General features: G+C 38.8%; 3 protein-coding genes across 3 annotated transcripts in view; all 3 read left to right on the forward strand.

The window, feature by feature from the left end:
• btr12 (bloodthirsty-related gene family, member 12) overlaps positions 1–3,584 on the forward strand; it is a gene marked incomplete in the record, with an annotated part of 24,093 nt that extends 20,509 nt beyond the window's left edge. The window contains 5 exon segments of the mRNA XM_035675781.1: positions 799–894; positions 1,027–1,257; positions 1,782–1,929; positions 2,057–2,083; positions 2,171–3,584. Of these exon segments, the coding sequence (XP_035531674.1) occupies positions 799–894; positions 1,027–1,257; positions 1,782–1,929; positions 2,057–2,083; positions 2,171–2,724 (1,056 nt within the window).
• A 102-nt stretch (positions 3,585–3,686) lies between these two features.
• LOC118338484 (E3 ubiquitin/ISG15 ligase TRIM25-like) overlaps positions 3,687–14,641 on the forward strand; it is a 16,782-nt gene continuing 5,827 nt past the window's right edge. Inside the window, exons 1-10 of the mRNA XM_035675782.1 lie at positions 3,687–3,804; positions 4,129–4,717; positions 4,813–4,908; positions 4,995–5,228; positions 5,733–5,880; positions 5,969–5,995; positions 6,086–6,608; positions 9,951–10,461; positions 10,540–10,596; positions 11,561–11,791. Coding sequence (XP_035531675.1) covers positions 4,139–4,717; positions 4,813–4,908; positions 4,995–5,228; positions 5,733–5,880; positions 5,969–5,995; positions 6,086–6,608; positions 9,951–10,461; positions 10,540–10,596; positions 11,561–11,791 — 2,406 coding nt within the window. The 5' untranslated portion in view covers positions 3,687–3,804; positions 4,129–4,138. The remainder of the gene's footprint in view (positions 3,805–4,128; positions 4,718–4,812; positions 4,909–4,994; positions 5,229–5,732; positions 5,881–5,968; positions 5,996–6,085; positions 6,609–9,950; positions 10,462–10,539; positions 10,597–11,560; positions 11,792–14,641) is intronic.
• LOC118337857 (E3 ubiquitin-protein ligase TRIM47-like) lies at positions 6,615–12,901 on the forward strand. The gene is made up of 3 exons (XM_035674980.1): positions 6,615–10,596; positions 11,561–11,791; positions 11,933–12,901. Exons 1-3 carry the CDS (start codon positions 9,916–9,918, stop codon positions 11,996–11,998), a joined length of 978 nt encoding a protein of 325 aa, XP_035530873.1. The 5' UTR covers positions 6,615–9,915; the 3' UTR covers positions 11,999–12,901.

Below are 14,641 nucleotides of genomic sequence, written 5' to 3' on the forward strand. Positions count from 1 at the left end.
TTTGAGTATTCAGAAAAGCGCTTTTTAAATAAAATGTATTATTATTATTATTATTATTATTATTATAATGGGGACTCCATGTGAAGTGATAAGACAGGCCTGGGATGTGAGGTGGTTAGCTAAAAGCCTTTTACAAAGAGAGGTAAAATTCAATTCCTCATTATTCCAAAGTTATTATTATTGTCACAGAGGCTAAGCTAACTGCTAGATGGTCAGTCTGTCATAGGGCTGTCGGCTTTTTCAACAAAAATTTCTTATTTACTATTTCTACACTTGTTAAATTACAAAATATGTGACGTATGGGTATTTAAATGCACCTTTAATTGAGTTGAAGTAATGTAATAATGTTTTTGATTAGTTATTGATTACAGTACACCAAGTTAGTGTCTTTAACACCCAAAAATTATGCTTTTTTAAGTCTTGCATTGTAGTTTTAACGCCAAGAAACGACAATATTCCTGTGTCATGCTATAATGGTGTTGCCATTGTTGTCAAAGAAAACTAGCCTGCTAACTTAACAAGGTTGATCCTTTAAATAGAATCTAATTGCACCCTGTAAACCTTTGGTTTTATGGCTCAATGCAACATGTTTTAGGTTTGCTTCTTCCAGCTTTACCACTCAGTAGTTTTTTTTTACACATTAATCATTTCCTGATGGCACGCATAGGCAATTGTTGTGTATTCATATCAGCAATGCCACATGTTTTTGTCCCTAAAACCAGAAAAACAACAAAAGTAAACTGTAAAAGTAAAGATAAAGTTATTGTCATCAGCCTTGTGTGAAATCATGTTGTACAGGCACAGCTGAAGAGGACAGAAATAGACGTCCAGGAGATGATCCAGGACAGAGTGAAGAAGGTGGAAGAGATCAAACACTCTGTGGAACTAAACAAAGTGGGTCCCCCTGAGATTAAATATAGATATTATAATTCTAATACCATTAGTAAATGCATATAAATAAGGATTATTACAAAAAAAAGAGATTATTACTCAACATAGATTTCCATATTTTGTCTGTATTTTCAGGCCAGCACTCAGAGAGAGATTGAGGAAAGCGTGCAGGTCTTCTCAGAGCTGGTGCGCTGCATTCAGAAGACTCAGGCTGAGCTAGTTTTGTCCATAGAGCAGAAGCAGAGGCAGACGGAGAGGTGGGCTGAAGGTTTCATCACTGAACTGGAGCAGGAAATCGCTGAGCTGAAAAGGAGAAACACAGACTTGGAGAACATGGCTCGGACTGACCACATTCACTTCTTAAAGGTAAGAGAGCATTTTGTATTAATGAGAAAAGTTGAGTTGAGCTTTTACTCTGAAAATCGTTTTAAGGTGTAGACTTTTTTCCAGTTCCAATCTATCCATTATTGAGATGTTTGGCATCTCTGTTGCGTTCCAGGCGTAACGTTTTTGCGAGTCCTTCTCTAATTAAGACCAGAGTTTCCGTCTAAACTGTTCTTTTGTTGTTGTTTTTCTCCACTGTCTTACTATAGGCTATAATACTGGCATATTCCATTGGCTTTTCTTCCTCCATCTGCTTTGGCAGGAACATCAGAGGCCTCTTAAATTATTTATGCTGAAACAACAGTGCTGTCTTCCTGTTCTGAAGAGTAATCCAAAAAATCCAAAAGCACAAAAACAGTCTGCCAATAATTTAATATTATTCAAATAATATTACAATGTTGTTTCTTTATAAATAACTTCGTCATTAACGTCATTAAAGTTGTGGATATGCTATTGTGTTAACTAACCTGTTTCTGAGTCATGTCTTGTGCTCTATCTCTCTGTAGAACTTCCCAGCCCTTAGCACTCCTCCTTCTGTCAAAGACTGGTCTGAGACCAGTGTTCCCACTGACACATGTGTAGGCATGATCAGAAGATCCATGTCCAAACTGGAGGCCACGCTAAATGAAATGATCAGCAAGCTGGCTGAAAGTGGTAGGATTTCCTTTAACATTCAAATATATATTTTATGTGTTTCTGTTCATTTTGATTTCAAATTAAAATTATCACCAGAAAAAGCTTAAGACAGTGTATCTGTTTCTTTTTTTTTTTTTTTTTACAGAGATCAAGAAGATTCTGAAATATGCAGGTAAACTTTAGATTTTTTCATTTGGTTTGATTTCATCATCAAAACTTCAAAAACATAAACACTTTGTTACGTCTTGTTTTTCTGCAGTGGACGTCACTCTGGACCCTGAGTCAGCCAACCCTTGGTTGCAGCTTTCTCAGGACAGACATCAGGTGAGACACCTGGGTGCATGGCAGGACCTGCCAGACAACCCTGATCGCTTCGACACAGTGGTCATTGTCCTGGGCCGCGAGGGCTTCACCTCAGGGAGACATTACTGGGAAGTTCAAGTGGGGGACAAGGACGACTGGTACCTGGGTGTGGCCAGGTCTTCTGTTAAAAGGAAGGGCAGGATCGCTGTAAGCACTACCCAGGGCTACTGGGCTCTGGCCATGAAAAAAGGCCAGGGCTACCGAGTGTCAACTGCCCCGCCAATACTTCTCCCCCTCGACCCCAAGCCCAAGCGAGTGGGCGTGTATGTGGACTATGAGGAGGGGCAAGTGTCCTTTTATGACGTGAGGGCTTGGACCCATATTTACACTTTCAAAGATACGTTCATGGAGAAGATCTTTCCCTTTTTCTACCTCTACTGCTGTGACAAATCCTCTGATACCATCGTCATTTGCCCGGTGAACCAGAAAAGCCTGATCAAGCAAAGCTAATAACAGGTTTACCAGTAAAAACAACACTGAAACCCCCTATTGAAAGTGAAAACTGACTGTATTTTGTTGTAGCAGTACCGGTTTTGATGAAATCTTATTCTATGTGTTTTGAATGTTTATTTATTGTAAAGTGTAGCGCAACAAATATATTAATACATACACAATACAACATTTGCACAAAGAATAAAGGGATAGTTTGACATTATGGGAAATATGCTTATTTACTTTCTTGCCAAAGGTTAGATAAGAAGATTGATACCACTCTCATGTCTGTACACTGAATATGGAGCTAGAGCCAACAGCTGATTAGCTTAGCTTAGCATAAAGACAGTGGGAAACAGCTAGCCTGGATCTGTCCAAAAGGCAACAAAATCCAGCAGCACCTTTAAAACTCACTTATTAACAAATTATATCTTGTTTTTGAATACAGTAGTTATTTAGTACAAAAACTGAAGGAAGGTTATGTTCAAGAATGTTAATTTTTTTTGCATGGATTAAACAAACATAATATATCTTGTTAATTAGTGAACTTTGTTGAGGCTGGTAAGAGGATTTACCACAGAGCCAGGCTAGCCGTTTCCCCCTGTTTTTTTTTAAGTGTTTATGCTAAGCTAAGCTAGCTGTCACACACACACACACAAACAAACACACAGACAAATATAGACATGACAGTGGTATTGATCTTCCCATATAACAGCAAGAAGGTTCTTAAATGAACTATTCCTTGAAACGCATTTGAAAAAATGTCTAACTTTTAGATCTCTGATTTCATAATTGCATGTTGATTGAGGTGCTTTAAAGGTTGTATGCTAAAGAGAACTGTTTATGACTTTTAACAATAAATGTTCTCTCAAATGTCATTATTTCCAGCTTCATGGACTTTAAGTGCTTTAAGTTTCGTTTCAGCAAAACTGTCTGACTTAACCACACCCACTAAAGTAAGTGGAGCTGCCTCAGCTTCTCAGAGCTCGTCTCGAGATGAGTATTGAATTGTTTGTGGTGTCACAATTGCTGCGTATGGTCATCTCAGAGACAGTTTAGGCCACGGGCATTTCCATAAGAACTACTGACTACAGTCAGGTGAGTCATTTTTTCAACTAATTTTGCTATTTTACTTTTGTTTTTACTTTTAAAATGCAGAACTGTAATGTCATGTAGAAATCGGATGTGCAAGCTGATTCATGTAAATATGAGTCATCAGGCGGGTCAAGATTAGCATTGAAAACAGTCTAAAAACAGACTTTATATACATATACATAGCTATCTTTTTTGCTATTTTCCCACTCATTTTGGGGTTTTTAGTCATTTCAAAGCAAATATATGGTGTTATGTCTTGTTAAACCCGATGTAAAAAGCCTGCAAGCACACATATACTAAAAATATAAAACACATTTTCCCCCACAGAGATTCCATAATGTCATCATTCAGTGTCCTTGCTTCATTGCCGGAGGATCATTTCCAGTGTTCGATCTGTCTGAACGTCTACAGCGACCCGGTTACAACACCTTGTGGTCACAACTTCTGCAAGACCTGCCTCAACGAGCATTGGGACAAAAGTTGTTTATGCCACTGCCCAGTGTGTAATAAAAGATTCCATGTGAGGCCTGAGATATCCACAAATGTGGTCATTGAGGAGATTTCAGTCCAAATAAAGAAGAGGAAAGCTGAGACACCTGAAAGTGCGGATGCACCGTGGCAGGTGACGTGCGACGTATGCACAGGAATAAAATTCAAGGCCCTGAAGTCCTGCCTAGTGTGTCTGACTTCGTACTGTGAGGCTCACCTGGAGCCTCACCAGAGAGTTCCCTCCCTGATGAGACACAGGCTGACTGACCCGGTGGAGAACCTGGAGGAGAGGATCTGTGAGAAGCACCAGCGGCTCCTGGAGTTTTTCTGCAGGAATGAACAGGTGTGCATCTGTCTGCTGTGCAGTGAGACAGACCACAGAGACCACGAAACTGTGCCTGTTGAAGAGGAAGGGGCTCGACAAAAAGTAAGAGCCAATTTTAGTGAAATGCATTGAAGAGTAAATTCAACCTTAACTTAAGAATTGACTGGCTGACCCCATTTGTCCTTTCAAAATGATAGGAAAATATTGAGTCCAAGGAAGCAAGGATCAAAGTGATGATTGAAGACAGAATGGAAAAGATAAAGGAATTTACATACTCTTCTGAAATGAGCAGAGTGAGTTCTGGGGAATTTTTTGCATGTGTACAATTTTATACTTGAATATAAATTTCTGCTAATGACATCATTTTATTTGTTATTAGGAAAAGGCAAATAAAGAGATTGATGACTGTAATACGCTCTTCAATGCTCTAATGATGCGTGTACAAGAGGCACACACTAAACTAAAAAGGAATATTGAGGAGAAGCTCAGAAAATCACAAGACAGAGACAAAGCCATGATCGAAGAGCTGCAGGAGGAAATTTTCCAACTGCAGAGGACGTGCTCTGAGCTGGAGGAGCTTTCACAAAGTGACAACCACCTTCACCTCCTGCAGGTCAGTCAACACATTATTTGTCACCTTGTTTCCCTCAGAGCAAAACTCCCAGAATTTTGACACAGAACGCAGTTTGATATAATGATGGGGATCAGAACATATATATAATTAGACAAATAATTAGCATCTAATGAAATTGAATTTACACCAAGGCCGAAAAAGCTGTCAGTAGTCAAATTTCTGAGTTACTTTCCACCACTGAGCTTAGCTTAGCACAAAAACTGGAAACAAGGTAGAAATGCCAGCAACTCTAAAGCTCAGGTTATACTTTATACGTTTGTTTAGTCCATACAAAAACCAAAGTGTAAGAACAACACATTACGTAATGTGCTGGGTCTACTTCTTGGCCAAGCCTGGAGTCTCTCAAAATTTCACATAAAATGTCGAAGACACAGGACTGCAGGAAAATGTCTGCTTGGGTGCAGATGGATGACTTTAGAAAAAGATTAAAAATAGCCCTGTGCCACTAATGATCATGTGGTTTTTTTTTGTGAATCATTTCAGACTTTGCAGGCCCTGAGCACCATATCAGTCACGAAGAACTGGTCTGAGATCAGGGTTTATTCAGACCTCTGCGTGCAGACAGTGAGGAGAGCCATGACTCATCTTGTACACACTTTTCAAGCAGACCTGAAAACTCTGACAGAAACCGGTAAATATCTTTTGCATTCACTTCATCAGGGAAGATGTCTCTATTTTCTGAGTTTTCCATAACTGTGGTGTTGTGTTTTCACATACAGAACTGACCAAGATGAGACAATATAAAGGTGAGATCATAAATACATTAAATTTCTTTCTCATTAAATTCTCTTACTATTACTAAAGATGAGAGCTTCAACCAACTATCATTTTCTCAGAGACGGTCACCTTTGACCCAGCCACCGCTGGTTGCTTCCTTGTGGTGTGTGAATTTGGAAAATGTTTGAAGTACTCCATAATTGCAAGCCCATCATCATCTGATGACTCCAAGAGGTTTGACTATCCCATGATCTTAGGGACAAAGGGCTTCTCCTCTGGGCGCCACTACTGGGAAGTCCAAGTGGGCCTGAGAGGTGACTGGGACGTTGGTGTTGCCAAGGAAACAGTAAACAGGGCGGGGAAGATCACTCTGAAAAAAGAAAATGGCTTCTTCGCCATAGGAAAGAGAGGTTTTGATTACCGAATTCATTGTACAAAATACACGGTCCTTCACCTGTGTCCCAGGCCAAGAAAGATAGGAGTGTATTTGGACTATAATGAAGGCAGAGTGTCTTTCTATGATGTGGATAGGAAGTTGAACATTTACTCTTTCACAGGAGAGTGTTTCGCAAAGAAACTGTTCCCCTACTTCTATCTGTGCAGCAAGGGAAAGAAATCCGAGACTTTGGTTATTACCTCTGTGTAAGATCAAGCATATTTCCTTTCTCTCATTCGTTCCCCTCAAACAACAGTATAATGTAGTAAGGCTGCGTCTCTGTGTTTTTTATCTGATCAGGGGAGACCAAAGGTGATATTCTACTCTACTCTATTCTGCTCTTCTCAGGGATAGTACTTCCCAAAAGTACAAGAACTTTGGCTTGTAGTGCTGAACATTTCTGACTGGTCAAGTAATCACATTTACTTGACCAATTGCTGTTTGGAGGAGGGGTTAAGCTAAAGGTCTTTTCACATCAATAACATCCACACAACTCACACTTTACACTTTAAAATGAATGCAAAGTATTCCTTATCGGGTGAAGGTATAATCAATCCAGTAAACAATTGTGCAATGCTATCATGACATGACAAGTTGTTTTGACTTTCTTCAGTAGAATAAAGGTTGAGTAAGGTATTTAGATGTGTCTTTGTGTTTTTACTGTACTAAAAGAAACATATTGCGTGGTTGTGATGCCTTTTTTTGGAGCTGCAGCTAATTTGTGATGAGGAAACTTCGCCACCTACTTTACCAGGTGTATATGGGTTTATGAGCATCAAGGAAATGACAGAGTCCAAGAGGGCCGCCCTCTTTCCCAGCAGTGATAGGTGTGCCTATACCTATACACAGGAGGAACCAACCGATAAGCGTAACACAACACTGTTAGAGCCTCAGGAAAGACAAGTCGGTAGATGCACAAGAAAGGTATGTGAGTTTTATGTTTAATTTTAAAGCTCCTGTATTTATAGGGAAAGTTTGCTGTAGATTTTTAGTCAGATGGAAATAACAAGCTGATTGTTAAACTAATACTTAATCACATTGTTTGAAGTTCATGTATGTTATGAGTGAATCAGTTTCATTTTTAGCTACTCAGGACATTATGACATAAAACATAAATCCACAACCAGAAATGTATTTTCACTGTAAATCCTTTAACTGTATTAAACTTCTGACAAATGCAGCAATCAAATGGCCGTCTATTTGATCAGGATAACAGAGAATACTTGATCTGATTGGACAGGCGATATTGCAATATTTTGAAAATCCCACATGGCTCTGACGTAGTATTCTCACCACCCTTCTGACTGGATGCCAGTAATGAATACTCATACCTGGAAGGTTATTATTCATTCCAGATGTTACTGTGTCATGGCTTCTACTTGTTGAAGAAGGAAAATGTTTATCCGTATTGGTATTTTTCAGTCAAAAAACAATACTCCTGTAATACTCAATACACTGTAATGGGGCCCAAAACTAAACAATGCAAAGAAATAAATAAGGAAAATTATACTTTTTATTGAATCCTTATTGTACCGTATACTCCCTCCTGTGTTACCTTTGGACCCTGGTAAGGATGCATATATTCTCTGTAAACAGTTACGGCCTGCTTGAGTGTGTGTCAGGGTCAGCAACCACTTTGTCTTGTAACTCTAATTTGAGACTATAATAATAATTCAGCAATATTATTGTCAAAACTGAGAGTATAAAGGGGGAAAGTGGAGTACCCGGAGTAAACCCAAGCTGATACAGGGAGAAAGTCCACACAGCAACAGTAGTTGTCAATAATCTTTTGACTTTGCTGCACTGTTGCAAACCTTCTCCACCCCACCTGCAGCTGTTGGTGAGCTGTTTTATGGGATGAGTGCCATTAAAAAGAAGACGGCCAGTAAACCTACAGCGAAAGCTGGAGCACATGCCTTCACCTACTGTGGGAGGCTGTATGGGGCCTGAATCCACAGCTGGATCCTGTAATATTATTACAGACTCCAGCAGCTTCCTACCTCAGAACTTCTACTGCTGGTCTTTCAGTGCAGCTTTGCAGACTTTCTAGGTTCTCTTGATGTCTGGGCAAGTAAGTCCTTCCATCGTTTGGTTTTTTCAGTTCTCAATTTATGCCTTGGTTGTAGACTCACAACAACCAGAGGCAGATGGATATGTTTGAGGTTGGTTCATGGTGACCTTGTTTTCCTTCTCTAGGATTGTCTCTGGTGTGTTTTCTTCAGATACAGCACTTGTTTGTGGTTCTTCTGTTATCTATATCATACATACTGTTCTTCAGTTTGGTGTTACCTACATCCGACACCAGTAACACCGTTCAGCTCACTCAGTCGGCAGTGCTGATTGGTCTAAAATCACACACCACTCCTCTTAACCATACCATGGAACACCTAAGACGCTTACAAACAGCCACATACAGTCTTATTTAAGTGTGAATTATATAAGCCTATATAAAAGTACTTAAAAATAGTTGTTTGATGGTCCAGACGGGGGTCATGGGCCAACACAGCTGTAACAATAAAGGTTCCCAGCTGATGATGTGTTCACTTTTAATATTACCTCCCTTGTTCGTACACCTTGTCAAGTTTTGCAAGCACCCAAACTCGACTGCTAATAAGGTTAATGAGAGGCTGAGGCTCTAATTTAAGAGGCTTATTTGCATGACATTATTAGCTACTGCTCTATTAATAGTAGATTGATTAGCGTGTGTAATTATTAATTAATTATTTTTTGACAACCATACAGTTTGTAATGAGTGATCCATTACTTACTTATCAAACTCATGTCTTATTCATATATTGTCTTTAATTATTATATTTGTTGACCCAACACCAGGATGAACCTTGCACGTAGCATGCAGTGTGATGTTTTCTGAATTAAGAAATTAAAGCAGTTCATCAGCATTGTAGGTTAGCCAAAAAGGAGCACAAAGGAGAGGGGTGGTGTTCCGCTTCTGTTGATGCCTGCGGCTGCTGTGAGAGCCTGTGATCAATGACACTCACTCGTAAATTTAGATATGATTCACTGTTGAGCCTTTTACAGTCATCGTCGTTAACCCACTTCCCTTGGCGCTTACGTATAAGGCAGTATCAAAAACAAAAACAAAAAAAACGATACATTCAAAGCAATTTTTGCAGGTGTTACTAAAGTTGTGAATCAGGTACTGTGGTCAACTGTAGTTTCTCACTGCCCATGAGTTCACCTGTCCCTTCTGAACTCATACCAGTCCCCTTTGGACTCCGTATTGTACTGTTACAATACATAGTCCAGGCACATACCAGTCCTTGTCTCTGTAGCAGGGGTGCAAATTACAAGCTTCTTCTTCTGTGGCGAAACAATTAAATAGTTAGCCACTACCAATTACTTGTAATTGTACATTTAAATAAAACACTTTTTGAGCTTTTGATCCTGTCAAGCGATATAAAGACTGACATAAACTGTTTGTACTCATCCTTGTTCAGCTGGTTTGGGTTCCTGTCATCAAAGCCAAATTGACAAAGAAGTACTGTAATTCATATGTATGCTAACACGATACTTTGTTTTCTGTACAGATATACTGTATTCAACAACCAATGGAATACACCATCATCTGTGCATGCTGATACCACACCAAAACAGACCAGAGGTGCATGCGCCCACATGCAAAAGCAGACAATAAGTATTGACCTAATGTCCGAGCCTCCTAAGTGCTGCATCTGTCTGGATGAGTTCACAAGCCCTGCTTCCCTCCCCTGTGGACACCGCTTCTGCCTGGCCTGTATAGGCGAATACTGGAGGATCAATGGGGCCTGGCAGTGCCCCCTCTGCAAGGCCATTTTCCCCACCAGGCCACAGCTCAAAACAGACCAAACACTACATGCTGGTGCCTCAACTGAGGAAGCAACTGTGCCTTTAAAAGCTGGAGAGGTTCCCTGTGATTTCTGCCCAGCAAAGCATAGAGCAGTCAAATCCTGCCTGGAGTGCATGGCCTCATATTGTGTCGCTCATCTCGAGCCACATTACCAGAATGAAGATCTTGGGCGCCATCTTCTGATCAGTGTGGTGAAGAACCTGGATGACTCTGTTTGTAGACTGCACGGAAAGCAGTTAAACAGGTTCTGTAGGAGTGATCAAACGTGCATTTGTGCTATGTGTGTCCAGTCGGAACACAGGGGCCATCACATTATTTCTATCAACAAGGAAGCTGCAAAGAAGAAGGTAAAGTCTGATACAGTCACCACACCAGGAAACATTAAAGTTATTTTAGTGTAATGCTAAATAACACTAGCATATTGCTGTTCACAGACATAAACTGCACTTTGTTGATCCAAACTGTGGACTGTGAACTCATTTAAAGTTGCAGAGTGAAGATTTTTCAGAGACTATGTAACTTTTTAGAGATGAAATAACCTACCAACCTTGAAAAATGAAATTATAAGTAATAAAACACACCATTTCTCAGTGTAATACACTCTCCACTTGTGCTCCAGTAGCTTAGAATTTTATCTAAATGCTAAAATACTGTTCAGCTGCATTCCAGACAGCTAAAGTAGTCACATTAGTTTAGCATTATCCCATAACTGTCAGTATCTCTCTTTAACATAAGTTGCCTTTAACATATGATTTCAAGACACAAATAAAACTAATACAGAATACTGGAAACTGGCATTAAATATGTTTACATATGTAATGGTTTCAGAGTGATCAAAAACTCAACTTCAGTAAAAAATAAAGAGAAAACAAAAGAATGTGGAAGGAGAAGAATAAATATTATTTCCATGACAGTAAGCTACAACTATTAGAGAACATCTGGTCCTAATTGTGAGAACAACGAGCAAAAACCACTGGCATGACACTATTTCAAACACGTTCTCATTTCAGCACATATTTATACAAAGAATTTCCACAATTCATCCCAAAAGCAAAACAATCATAGCAGCGTTGAAGAGGAAATACACAATAAATTACTCTAAGAGAAACTTACATGCATTGGCTGAAGGGTCTCAAAATGAATTAAAAGCAGGTCTGTTGTGCATCAGCTTTTAAAGACCAAACTGACATCAGTGATGAGTTTTGACTGAAACATGTTTCAAAGTTTTAATGCTGAGAGACAAGGAGGATTTGTTTCTTTTTGCTTGTCACTAACAGCAGTTCTCCTCACGTAATGTTTTTTTTCCCACAGGTCAAACTAAAAAGGAGAAAGATGAAACTTCAGCAAGCCATTCAAGAGAGACTGAGTAAAGTTGAGAAAATCAAGATCTCTGCAGACCTCAATGGAGAAAATCCAAAGGAGGCTTGGGCACAAAATAAAGAGCTCACCCGACAACTGGAAGAAGAAATCTCCGAGTTGCAGAGAAGAAACTCTGAGTTGGAGCAGTTCTCGCAGACTGAAGACAACCTCCACTTCCTACAGGTCAGCGTCAGGGTCTAAAGTCCACAAAATCATTCAATGAAATTGCTTCCTTTCTTTTAATTTAATTTTATTAATTTGTGACATCAAACACTGCACAGCAATGACTAGTCCTTTAAATCCGTCTCTCTCTTGTCTCTACAGAGATTGCTGCACACTGATCTTAAGGATCGGACGAACCTGTTGACGACTGACCTTCAAAAGCACTGAAGTTGTTTTTTTCTTTTCTAAAAGGGTTTAAAACTCCACAGCACCATACCTAGTTGGTTGGTGTGTTTGCCTGAAGAGAATGGGCTGACCTTTCGGGAAATATGCTTATTCACTTTCCCATGGAAAGTTAGATGAGAAGATCAGTATCACCCCCACATCTCTCTGTTAAATACAAAGGCTAGTCTGTTTATTTAATTTTGCATAAATACTGGAAACTGTAACAAAATCTCCCTATTAGAACCTCTAAATCTCAATAGTGAGGCGCTATATTTTGTTTGTGTAAAAACAAGAATTTGCCGTTTCATGGTGGTGGGGTTTTGTGTTTGAGCAGTTGTCAGGCATCCAAACAGAGATTCCAGGAAGTCACCTCTCAGAGCCAAGAAATTGTTTGGGCCATTTTAACAAAACGCAAATTGTTGTTATTACACGTCAGCTTTTGTGTGGATTAAACAGGTGTGGTAATTACCGAACTTCGCAGCTGCTGGTAGGCAAATTTTATTATCACTGAAAGGGAGCCAGGCTAACTGTTAAGATAAGCTGGTATTGATCTTTCCATGTAATTCTTGGCCAGAAAGCAAATAAGCTTAGTTCCCAAAATGTCAAACTTTTGTTTCAGTTTCATTTAAATGTATTCCCTGTTGAATGGTAACTATTATCAGTTTGTGTTCATTTATAACAATTATGTGCACTATGAAATATTAAAGATGATTTGTACAGATTTAAAGAAACCTCAACAACTACAATTATTGCTTAATTCTTTTTTTTAAAACTCCAGGGTGTGGCAGTAGCTCCAGAATGTATTGTATGAATGTAATTTATTTTAAGGGCATTGTGAGCTCACATGCAGTACAGTATTTCAGTGTAAATGTTTAAGGCTTTTGGATGAATGAATAAAATGTCAAACCCTAGACAATGTACTTATGCAAAACAATAAAGTACATTTTTGAGTAAAAATAATGATCAATATTTTGTTGTTGTGTCGGAGTCAACTTTTGCCTCAAACACTGGAAGTGAAACTTAGGGATATACTTTCAGTCTACAGTCAAACATTAACAATTGAGCAATAGACAGTGCCTCATTGAGTGTCCAAGCAAAGCATTGGCAAATCAATATTTTATTTGTGTAGTGAAGGGATGTAACAAGTAATTTATTCAGTACATTTACTAGGTATGTTTGAGGTATATGTACTTTACTTGAGTATTTCCATTTTATGCAACTTTATGCTTCCACTCTACACATTTATAGTGGCAGTATACATTTCACTCTCTTTTACTCAGGCAAATGTAGCACTACTAGAACTATATTACAACTTTTCATACCCTTCCTATCCAAAGAAAACCATGTTTTTCCTAATTTGGTGATTTTGAATTAGAATTTTTTTGATAAACTCAATAATTAAGCCTTAATGGGGTCAGACAATTCTGATACTTTAAAGCTGAAAGTAGGGCCGATCATGAAAAGTTGACTTTTAAGGTTGTCGCGGACTAGCAACGCTACCAAACAACATGATGACTTATAGAATATGAATGCTACTACTACCCAAACAGTAGTATAAAGTAGTTAAATTTAGCTCAGCCTTAAACAACTATGGCAGTACAATACACATCAATGCAGCAAGTAATATTAATCAGAAACACCCTAACAATAGTAAAACACTAACAGGAAGTTTGTGCTGCACAATGAGTTGCTTTAACTTTTGATACTTGACATCATACCTTGAACTTAAATAAGGTTTTTAACGCAGGACCATTTACTTAGTAGTATTTCCAGTGGTGGTATTGTACTTTTACTAAAGGATTGGAAACTCTTCCAACATGGATCTGTGTGATTGCTCACACACCCTGCAGCCACAGATGATTTGGTTGCTCATTTGCATGCTGACATGCCTCTTTCAATAAAGGAAGTGACTGGCAGAGCTATTGAGCAGAAATGAAACTTAACAGAAGGGAAGGGAAGGCCCAGAGAAGGACAAACACACTATGTGGGGAGTTATAGAGAAGACTCAGAAGCTTGTGATATAAGGAGCCTCTCATTGCGAAAGGTATATTATACTCCACATATAAGTATTTTTCATCATATTATAATTGGGTTTAAATATGGTTCCTGGGAAATTACTTGTTTAACGTCTTGTAGCTCAGTTTGACTATGGTTAAATAGTTCTCTTCTATTACTTTAAAGTGTGTAGAACTTAATTTAAAAATTTAACATGTGTTGTTATAGAAAGGGGTTTTTACCTCACTAATGGTTTAGAAAAGTGTTTTGTTGGTTCATTCAGTTCCGACACATTCCATAAACTTTCTGCTAGTGGGATTAACACACCCTGAATAACTCCAAAGCTAAATGATCCAGTGGGCGTGTCACCAGTAAGTACTAGAGTCTTGATGTTGTTGTGCAAAGAGAATATAATTTGTCAACTTGACTGTTTGAAATCTGTCCAGTAAAAAAACCTAAAATAAGTAAATGAGACACAAAGTACAGTATTTTTTGTTACCTGTACAATCAACCCTGTGTCCTGAGCCCTGCTGTTCATACGGTCTCTTTTCATTATAGAGATGAGTTAATAATTTACAACAGCGATGTCTCCAAAAGATGCCCCAGAGGTTTAAACTGTGGGGTGCCTATCATTAATTCACTGATCTGTTT

Source organism: Morone saxatilis, unplaced genomic scaffold (assembly GCF_004916995.1).
Source record: "Morone saxatilis isolate NCDOM2014 unplaced genomic scaffold, NCSU_SB_2.0 Contig4, whole genome shotgun sequence".
Taxonomy (NCBI): domain Eukaryota; kingdom Metazoa; phylum Chordata; class Actinopteri; family Moronidae; genus Morone; species Morone saxatilis.

Coding starts and splice junctions, on each gene's coding strand:
- LOC118337857 (XM_035674980.1), top strand. CDS start 9,916: ATGTATGCTAACACGATACTTTGTTTTCTGTACAGATATACTGTATTC. Junction 10,597..11,560: donor AGGAAGCTGCAAAGAAGAAG/GTAAAGTCTGAT, acceptor TTTTTCCCACAG/GTCAAACTAAAAAGGAGAAA. Junction 11,792..11,932: donor ACAACCTCCACTTCCTACAG/GTCAGCGTCAGG, acceptor TTGTCTCTACAG/AGATTGCTGCACACTGATCT.